General features: G+C 50.3%; 1 protein-coding gene across 1 annotated transcript; it reads right to left on the bottom strand.

Annotated features, from left to right (window-relative positions):
- Positions 1 to 5,996: 5,996 nt before the first annotated feature.
- Positions 5,997 to 9,105, bottom strand: WDR53 (WD repeat domain 53). Its single transcript, XM_009072542.1, has 2 exons — positions 8,626 to 9,105; positions 5,997 to 6,584 (listed from the first exon to the last, which is right to left on the bottom strand). The coding sequence occupies exons 1-2, from the start codon at positions 9,103 to 9,105 to the stop codon at positions 5,997 to 5,999; spliced, it is 1,068 nt and encodes a 355-aa protein (XP_009070790.1).
- Between the last annotated feature and the right edge of the window lie 72 nt (positions 9,106 to 9,177).

Below are 9,177 nucleotides of genomic sequence, written 5' to 3'. Positions count from 1 at the left end.
ATCCCCCCTCGGCCTCAGCAGCCATGGCCGACTCACTCCGCCCCCCTCAGACGTTATTCCCGCCGCGCTGCAGAGGGCTCAGGGCTCCTCCTCTTCCTCCGCCTCTTCCCGCTCCGAGCCTGTCGGGAGAGAGAGGCTTATAGTGTTAGGTGTTACGCCTAGGGGTGGCTAAACGTTCCTGGAGTTGTGTCAGGCTTGGGGCTGTGGTCACTGCGTGAGGGAGTTGTGCCAGTGCTTCTGGGGGAAGGATCTTGTCCTCATCGCCAAACTAAACTTGTCCCAGTGCCCAAACAACTCTGGAGGAAGAATCTTGTCCTGATAGCCAAACTAAACCTGTTCCAGTGCCCAAACACCCTCTGAGGGAAGAAATTCTGTCTAATACCCAACCTAATCCTGTTCCAGTGTCCAAACATCCTCTGGGGGAAGAACCTTTATCTAATATTCAGCCTAAACCTGTTCCAGTGCCCAAACACCTCGGGGGAAAGAGCCTTTATCTAATATTCAGCCTAAACCTCTGCTGATGTAGATCCAGTTGTTCTTTCAAGCTCCCCTTAGTGGCCTCTTTGCCAGATGAACACATCAAGTGTTCTCAGACACTTCTCAGGGCTTCCCTTCATCGCCCTCCTTGTCCCTCCTCATAGCCTAACTTATTACTCTCCTTGCCCCCTCATTCCCTTCCTTGTCCCCTCATTCCCTTCCTTGTCCCCTCATTCCCCTACTTATCCCTCTCTTTGCCCTCCTAATAGCCTAATATGTTTCTTGTATTGTCCATTCCCTTCCTTGTCCCCTCATTCCCCTACTTATCCCTCTCTTTGCCCTCCTAATAGCCTAATATGTTTCTTGTATTGTCGTGCCCAAAACTGAGTATTCAAGTCAAGGTACTCCCACTGCCAGAGGGCAGGGATAGATGGGATACTGGGAAGGAATTCCTCCCTGTGAAGGTACTGAGGCACTAGCACAAGTTGTCTAGAGCAGCTGTGGCTGCTCCATCCCTGGGAGTGTTCAAGGGCAGGTTGGATGGGTATTGGAGCACCCTGAAGAGTTCAAGGCTAGGCTGGACAGGGCTTGGAGCACCTGGGGCCATCCCTGGCTGCGCTCACCTCTCCCCAGATGCCCATGGCACATCCTGCTTCAGGTCCTGCTCCATCATCTTGGCCTGCAGGTCAAAGCTGTGTGCCAGGCTCTGCAGGCTGCAGTCGAGCTCTGTGAACTGAACCTCCAGGCCCTGCAGCTTGGCTTCAACTCTGAGGGGTGGAAAGCAAGAGTAAAGGAATTCAGAGGGATTTGGGGCTCTCTGCACTGTGAACAGCTCCAAGCCCTGATCCGAGGCTCCCCCCGAGTGCTGTGAGAATGTACACCACTCAAACTCCCGTGTCTTTCTGGCCCTTCCCTTGTGCAGAGACCTTAAAACCTCTGAAGACAGATGCGACACTAGTATGTAGGTACACCTGCAGGTGTCCACCATTTGCACTGTGAGTGGCACAGGTTTTTCCTCTACCACATTTCGAGGTGATTCATGCTTTTATTTGCAGTACCATGATGTCTTGAACCATTTTCATTCGATGCCTTGCAGGACTTCCCATTTCTCCTCAGGATGAAAGCAATACAGACAATAAACAAGTTAAGCACAGTGTTTTTCTCTTCCCTCAGCTCACCCTGCTCTGGTTTGCCCTTTGGTGTGCCTGTCCTTCCACAGAACAGCCCTGTGACAAGAACTGCTCCATGGCTTGTGTTTGTAGCTGCTTCTTCATAACTTGGTGTCTGCTGTGTTTTTCCTTAGTTAAAACTGTAAATTGTAACCCCAAAGATGAGTTTTTGAGTTTTGAGCTGCTTCACTTTTGCTGCAGAAAACTGCCTGGTTTAGAGGAGTTTGCAGAGGTTAGGGACGAAGGAAAAGGGAAGTGTTGGTGCTTTGTGCTCATCTCTCCCTCCTGGAGACAGAGGCTGTGCTGGGCTCTGTCCCTCGAGGGCTGGAATTGTAAAGACAGTTATCTCCGTGTTCTTGAGCATCCTGAAGATCTCAAAGCTATCAAAGTGTAAATCATTCGAAGTTCCTTTCTAAACACTGAGCAGCTATCTCGGTGCTACCTACTGACAAGCTGTTTATGAACAGAGTATCTGCTGCTCCTTATGGACTGTTGTGGTTTTCCTTGCATTTACTGGCAGAACTTCAGGCTGTATCAGCTCACAAACACTACACAGTGTTTGCTGTCTGAGGAGAGTTGTCAGAAAGTGAGTGTCCTGGGGAAGGTAACTGCCTGTAAATTACTCCCTGATCTGCAGCTTTTTATCGTGGTAAATAAGCTTCCTCATGGCCCATTCTCCAAACCTTTTCCTCTACAAGTAAGAGTAAAGTTACTCAAGATCTCATCACTACTGTCAGTGCAGCAGTTGTTTTGCAGAGCCTTGAGTCCAATGCTTTAGTCTTTGATTCATTTGGTCTCTCCAGCACTTCTTTGGGGTACATTGCCTGGCTGTAAATTAATCTCCTGGATTTTTAAGCACCTGTAATGAACATTTCAGCATTTGCTAACTCGGTTCTAAAAGCACCTGCTCAGCTTCACCACGGCAAGGCCCATCTCCATCCCTGACCTCCTACAGCTGCCAGTGAGTCCTGATGGCATCACTGCTGCTGCCTCTCCACCCGAGATCGGAATGGAACTAGGGGGGATGGATTAAAACTCCTGCTTTTATTTCAACCCCAACCTCTGGACACTTTTTCCTTCAGTGTCAGTGAAGTTACCACCGAGTCAGTGACCTCTGACTACTCCACACACAAACCACATCCCCTTTCTTTACCAGAGAGCTTTTGTAAAGCAATAGCTGGAGCACTCCCATTGCACTGCAATGTGGCTGTGTGTGTGACCTTACTGCTGCTATTCAGGCATCTACATGAAGTGACATTTCAGAGCTGCTGTGTGGGGTCTGTTCCCAGGCCAATGCAGCACTCGAGCTGCCCCTGCACACTCCCTCTGTGGTAGGTTACACAAACCCTTCTTTAAACAGTTTCCTACCAATTTAATTTTCACTTGTTTCTTTCAGGAGTGTTTGTCCTTCTAGTCAGGTCTCTGCAATCTATTTTTGTGGTCACCATCATGTGAATCATAAAGCCACAGCTGACCAACATGAGGTATCATGACGAGCAGAGCAGTTTCTTTCCAAGTCTATCAGCTGTCTTGTCTGTCAACATGCAATCATTCATCTCCTGAACAGAAGTGCTCTAGGTAGTGAATATTTTTATTACAGGCAAGCCAGAGTTGTATGGATGACACCTGAGCTGACTTTTAAACCTCTATCTTGATACCATGTGCACAGTGCTTTTAAAGGTCATGTGGAATCCCAGACTGGTTTGGGTTGGAAGGACCTTAAAGTTCATCCAGTCCCACCCCCTGCCATGGGTAGGGACACCTTGCACTAGCCCAGGTTGCTCCAAGGCCCATCCAACCTGGCCTGGAACTCTTCCAGGGATGGAGCAGCCACAGCTTCTCTGGGCAACCTGTGCCAGTGCTTCCCTACCCTCACAGTAATATGAAAATCTGGATGTGGAAATCCACAGAAAGGGAACAGTATTCCACCTGTCTCTAACTGTGGGGAATTTCAGACCCTCTTTTGTCTCTTTTCTCCTGAAGATCCATGCAAATGGCTCATCTCTGACCCAAGGCACCACCACCAGTGGCTGCTGCCCTGGCGCAGCTGCGCACATGGTGCCAGGGACAGCTGGGGCCAGATTGTCTTACAGGAAGCCAGTGAAGCTGTCACGTTCCTCTGCTGAGGACAGGCTTTGGAAAGGGAGGGTGAATCAGCGTTGCCTATGTCCCCATTCCCCAGCCACGGTGATTTGCTTGCATTAAACGTATAACAAAGGTCTGTTCTTGTGGTTTTCTTTTGTTAATGATAACCACTTACTCCCCATCTTGGAACCCTCCAGACTCTTGAGGCACTTCATGAAACTCAAGTCCTCCACTAACAACAGCAAACCTAAATTTCGTGTGAGTTACAGATCTCCTAGCAACACTTCATGCAGCTACAGCACTTTGCTGGTGGAGCCACTGCCCGGATCTTGCATCAAACAGCCAGGACAGAGCTGGTGGCTCTGTCCCTTTTCCCTCCCCAACGAGTGAAGGAGAAATAAGATTCCTCATGACCTGCTCCCTCCCTGCGTACACGCAATGTGTATCCCGTTACCCATGGAAGTTTCCAGGGAAGCACAGGTCTGCCATGCTCAGGGATCACCTGGTGTCCTGTCCCCTGCCCCAGCCCTCCCTGTGCCTCCACACGGTGCGAGCCCAACCCCGAGTGACCTGTTCAGCGTCTCGTTGAGGGAGCGCAGGGAGATGCTGGCTTTAGCCATCTTCCTGGAGAACACCAAGGGAAGAAATGAAAGCTGGAGCAGGCTTGCTCCTCTCTTCTGAAGCCAGCAGCAACAGCAGGGACAGGGGATCCAAGTCCTGCAGGAGGTTGGTTGTTCCGAGGCTTTTTATAGATTCTGTATCCAAATATAGGTCATGGATACAGCATACACCAAGCCATGCACCCAGACACCTTCCTCTGCCCCACCGATCCCGCGTCCCCATCCATAAACTGCTTCAGAGGAGGTGCCTGCACCGTTTGCTGTTTGTTTGCTGCACCTTAGCTCCGTTTGGCCGTCGCACCCACGACTGGTGCCTTGGGCCAGAGCCTCCTGCTGTGAGAGGCTGCACGAACAGATTGCCTCGGGGTTTTTAATTAACAAAGGTCTGGTGGGGAAATCAGACTTGGATGAGAATGAGTTGTTTTTGGTTGCAGGGAGCCACTCTGAGTAAATCCAAGACGGTTGGAATCTCCTCCATAAGGGATGGAGAGGCAGCATGACTGCCTTAAGGAGTTTTGGGAGCTGGGTATACAAAGGGAAGAGCTAGAAATGCTTTCATAGTAATAATGTGGTAACAGCCCAACTGGTGAAATAAGGCAGCACAAACCCCCCATCAGTGCAGCAGGTCCTCAGACAGCCCCAGGAATTCCATTCTGTGACAGGTTAAGGAGAGCCTGGAAAAAAATACCTTTTTTAATGATTTCCCCAGTGGGAAATCCAGCATGAACTGGGCACATCAAGAGCTGCAGCATTCCCACTTAGTTCTCCCCACCTTCAGCTTGCAAACCAAGAGATGCTTCCAGCAAGTTCTGCTTGTTGTGTTTCCAAAGCTTTGGGAAGAGGGAGGAAGCACTTGGGTAAGGAGGAGCTGTGCCTTTGGCCTTGGGTATTCCCCCTGTGATGGGGGCACAACACACAAAGTTGTGTCCAAAAGGGTAAGTGTGACACTGTTAGAGTGACACTCAGCACAAGGCAGCAGTGAGAGAGAAAGCATTTATTAAGACAAGTGTAAGAGTTCTTTTTCCCTGGGATAAACAACTAACTGCATAAGACAACTGAGCCATCACACAGGTGTTCACAGTTCCTCTGCTCCTTCCTGTACTGCAGTGTCAACAAAATCAAATGGCAACGACAGGGAAGCTCATTTGATTATTTGTTAATTGATGACTCTCTAGTCTTATCTGCAGCTGCCAACAGAGTGATGGAAAACAGATTCCACTACAGCCAGTTGAAACCAACTGGGACACAGCTCAACAGGGAGAGTCACTGCAACAGCTCAGACCACACGGAGCTCAGCCAGGGACAGCCCTGGTGCTGCTCAGCACCCTCATTGTGGCTATCCCCTCAGTGCTAATTTCCTCCTCCTGCCTTAGTTACATCACCTTAGCCATGAACTAATGTCACCCCTAGATAGATTGACACCCATTTCACCTAGATTCAAGCAGCAAACTGCCACCCCTGGCAGAGGCAGCAGCTGTGAATATGACAGCCACAGGAAGTAGCATGAGGACACCAGGAGTGCACAGCAAATCCCTTCCAAGGGGCATGGCCACTAGGTTCACTGTCCAGGTCACTGTCAGTGGGTGTCACTAGCTCTGAGAAGTGGTTTTGATCCCCAATTTTCTTTAAACCCCTTCCTCAGTGTCTACAGCTCTGGCAGTGGATACAGTGACACAGAGCTGCTCTGGTCAGCCACTAACACTCTCCTGGAGCCTTTGATCTGTGCACACGAGAGCCAGTTCACCTTATCTCCGTGCTCTATGCTGAGCTTTGGCACAACTCCAGCCTCTTCATTTGAGGCCGTTTTGTTGGGCTTCCCATCTTTTATGCTGGAAGCAGGTGCTTGGGCCTTCCTCCTCTGCAGAGATTTTGCTGGGCTCTTCTGCTGCTTTCCAACGTCACTGCTGACATCCCAGAGCAAGACCTTCCCGTCGTTCCCTCCAGACAACAGCCAGTAGGTCTCTGGCAGAAAGAGGACCTGGGAGACACCCAGGCTGTGTCCTTGGAACTCCAGCTCACGTTCAAACTTCGCACCGGTGACTCGGAATATTCTCACTTTGCCATCCTGAGCTCCACAGCCAAAGATGTTCCCACAGGAGGCAACGGATAGGGAATGTGCCAGCGGGGGGTTGAAGAACTGCCCAGCAGCCTGGGGGCTCTCTTCCTCCTGGCCACACTCCTGCAGATTTGTGGTCCACAAGGGGCGAGCTTTCTGCAGGTTCCACAGCATAACCTGGGGAAAGACAGGATGAACCAATAACTGCTCAGTTTCACATAAACTCAGACCTTTAGCAGCAAAACCAACCAACCATGTGTCTTGTTCCAGCAGAGCAAAGGCTGTGCATGAGTGCAGGAGGTGGAAGGTGTGTGTGAGGAGTGGTGGAACTTGCCCTGATTAATATGGCGAAAAATGGAGTCACCATCCCTGGAGGTGCTTAAGGCACTCAGTGCCATGGCCTAGTTTCCACGGTAGTGTTAGGTCACAGGTTGGACTCGATGACCTCAGAGATCTTTTCTGACCTGATGGGTTCTATGATCCTGTGAAATCTTTCCTGCCTGCTCCCCAGCCCCCTCTGCCCTGCTCAGCAGTCAGTGACTCCGACCTTCAGACTGCAGGAGGGATGCAAACGCTGCTCTAAATGCTGTCACTGCTGTCACATTCATCTCAGCAGTAGTAACCATGACCTACTGCACATCAGTTACTGGGGAGGAGGGACACAGAAATGCTAGCAGTGAGCAGAGATCATTATCATTCTGAATTTCTGTCTCTGCTACACACTCGGCCTAGAACAGTCACTTCTATGAAAGTGTTTGGAAAATGGGACAGCAAAAGGCAAACAGTAGTTGAGGCCCTTGTTCTTAAACAGGCACATTTGTCTTTATTTCTGCATCCAGCTAGCAGAGCTGTACTATTCCCACATGGAGATTTCCCTGATAAGGCTGTGGTCTTAGACTTGCTTTACAAATGCCACCCCAGCTCCAAGCCCCTACTGAAGCAGTAACTGTGCCCTCACACAAATCCCATGTCTCTTGTACAGCAGCTCAGGCACTACAGGCTTGTACTGAGCCAGTTAAAAACAATCCTCTGGGGCAAGAACCTTGTCCTGATACCCAACCTAAACCTGTTCCAGTGCCCAAACACTTCTGGGAGAAGAACCTTTGTTCCAAGAGTTCTGCAGCTCAGTTCCCCTTTGAGAAATGATGGATCTCAAACCCACCCTCAAAGCAGAAAAATGCACTTTGCATTGTCCAAAAGCACACTAAAGAATTCCTACTCTTTTGGGATACTGACTTGCACCTACAAACCCAACATGCTGAGCTACAGTCACAAAGCATAACATGCTCACCTGCACAGAAGTGCTACATAAATGCTTACAATTCTGATAGAAAGCTTCCAGCCACAGGCTTGGGAGTCTGCTCAGTTCAGGCTCAACTCAGTCTGAGGCATTGAGTGTTTACTCCTTCAGACTGGATCCAACAAAATGGCTTTAACATAGAAGAATGCTGTTTATACCAACTATCAGCATGTGTTTGCTCTAATGGGTATGAGAAGAGCTTCACTTTCAAGAACAGAGGGTGAAACTGCTCAGTGTTGTCAAACAAGCTTCACTCTGACACCACGGGAACCACAGAAACCTCTGCAGAAGTGACAGTTTTAATTTCAGGCTAAACCAGGAATGTGGTCAGGTCTCAACCACTGGAAAGAAATAGCTGAAAAATATTGTTCTGGGTGGCCAGCCCTGGTCTCAGGTTAGCTCTTGACACGGTTCCTCTTGCAATCAAAGGACAAAGTTTCCTCTCGGTAAGGACAGAGAAGTGTAAAAGGCAAAGGACATTTCACGTTTCCAAGAGACTGACCAGAACAAGGGATAAATTACAACAATGACTTGTTCTTACGGTGATGTGTTCCCCCTGGAAAGGTACAAATTTCAGGCAATGTGCCCTTGCCTCACTCTCCTCTGCAGCCATAGCTCATCCCTAGGAATTGTTTTGCTCAGCGCAACACAGAGCTAACATGGTATGAGTGAGATCTGCAGTGTATTTTGATTTCCTCTACTCATGCACCCTCGGATTGTAATTAAGGAAGATAAAAACAGGGAGATGGACTGAGTAGAGACAGGCACAAACAGCATCAATGCTTAGCTTTTGGGCCAAAGCTCCTGTAGGACAGTGCTAGAGCTCTGTGGTGGCTGCAGCCTGTGCACCCTGACTCTTGGTGGAAAGCTGTGGGCAATTACTGCATCCCTTCACTAACAAGCATGTATGCAAATCACCTGCATGTCCAGCCCGCAGGAAACCAGGCTGTGGGGCCGCTGGGGGCGGAAAGCCACAGAGGAGCAGATGTTGGAGTGCCTCAGGGAGCGGCTGACCCTCTTGCTTTCCAAGTCCACCACCTTGATTGCCCCCGAGTCATCGGCCGCGGCCAGGAGAGTGTCGGTGTGGTTCAGCGACAGGCAGTTGATCTCCTCATCGTTGAGGTGGAAGTGCTCCAGGGGCTCCTTGAGGGCCCTGACATCCAGCAGGGCAATGCTCTGGCCGTGGGCAGCGAACAGCATGGTGGGGCAGCGCGTGGAGAACAGCACGGAGGAGACGTCGTCGTCCGCGGGCAGCTGGAGCTGAGCCACTGGAGCTGTGCCACCTCCATCCCACAGGGCCAGCTCTCCTCGCTCTGCGCCCGACGCCACCAGCCCCTCCGTGCTCACCTGCAGGCACAGGATGGAGGAGGAGTGCCCGCCCGTCCACTTCACAGCCATGCTGCAGGGGCAAACAGAATCATAGAATCAACAGGGAAAAGACAGGGAAAAGATCTCCAAGATCATCCAGTC

The sequence above is a fragment of the Acanthisitta chloris genome, unplaced genomic scaffold, assembly GCF_000695815.1.
Source record: "Acanthisitta chloris isolate BGI_N310 unplaced genomic scaffold, ASM69581v1 scaffold17250, whole genome shotgun sequence".
Taxonomy (NCBI): domain Eukaryota; kingdom Metazoa; phylum Chordata; class Aves; order Passeriformes; family Acanthisittidae; genus Acanthisitta; species Acanthisitta chloris.
The sequence above is the reverse complement of the archived record's forward strand: the minus strand, read 5'-3'. Positions and strand labels throughout refer to the sequence as shown.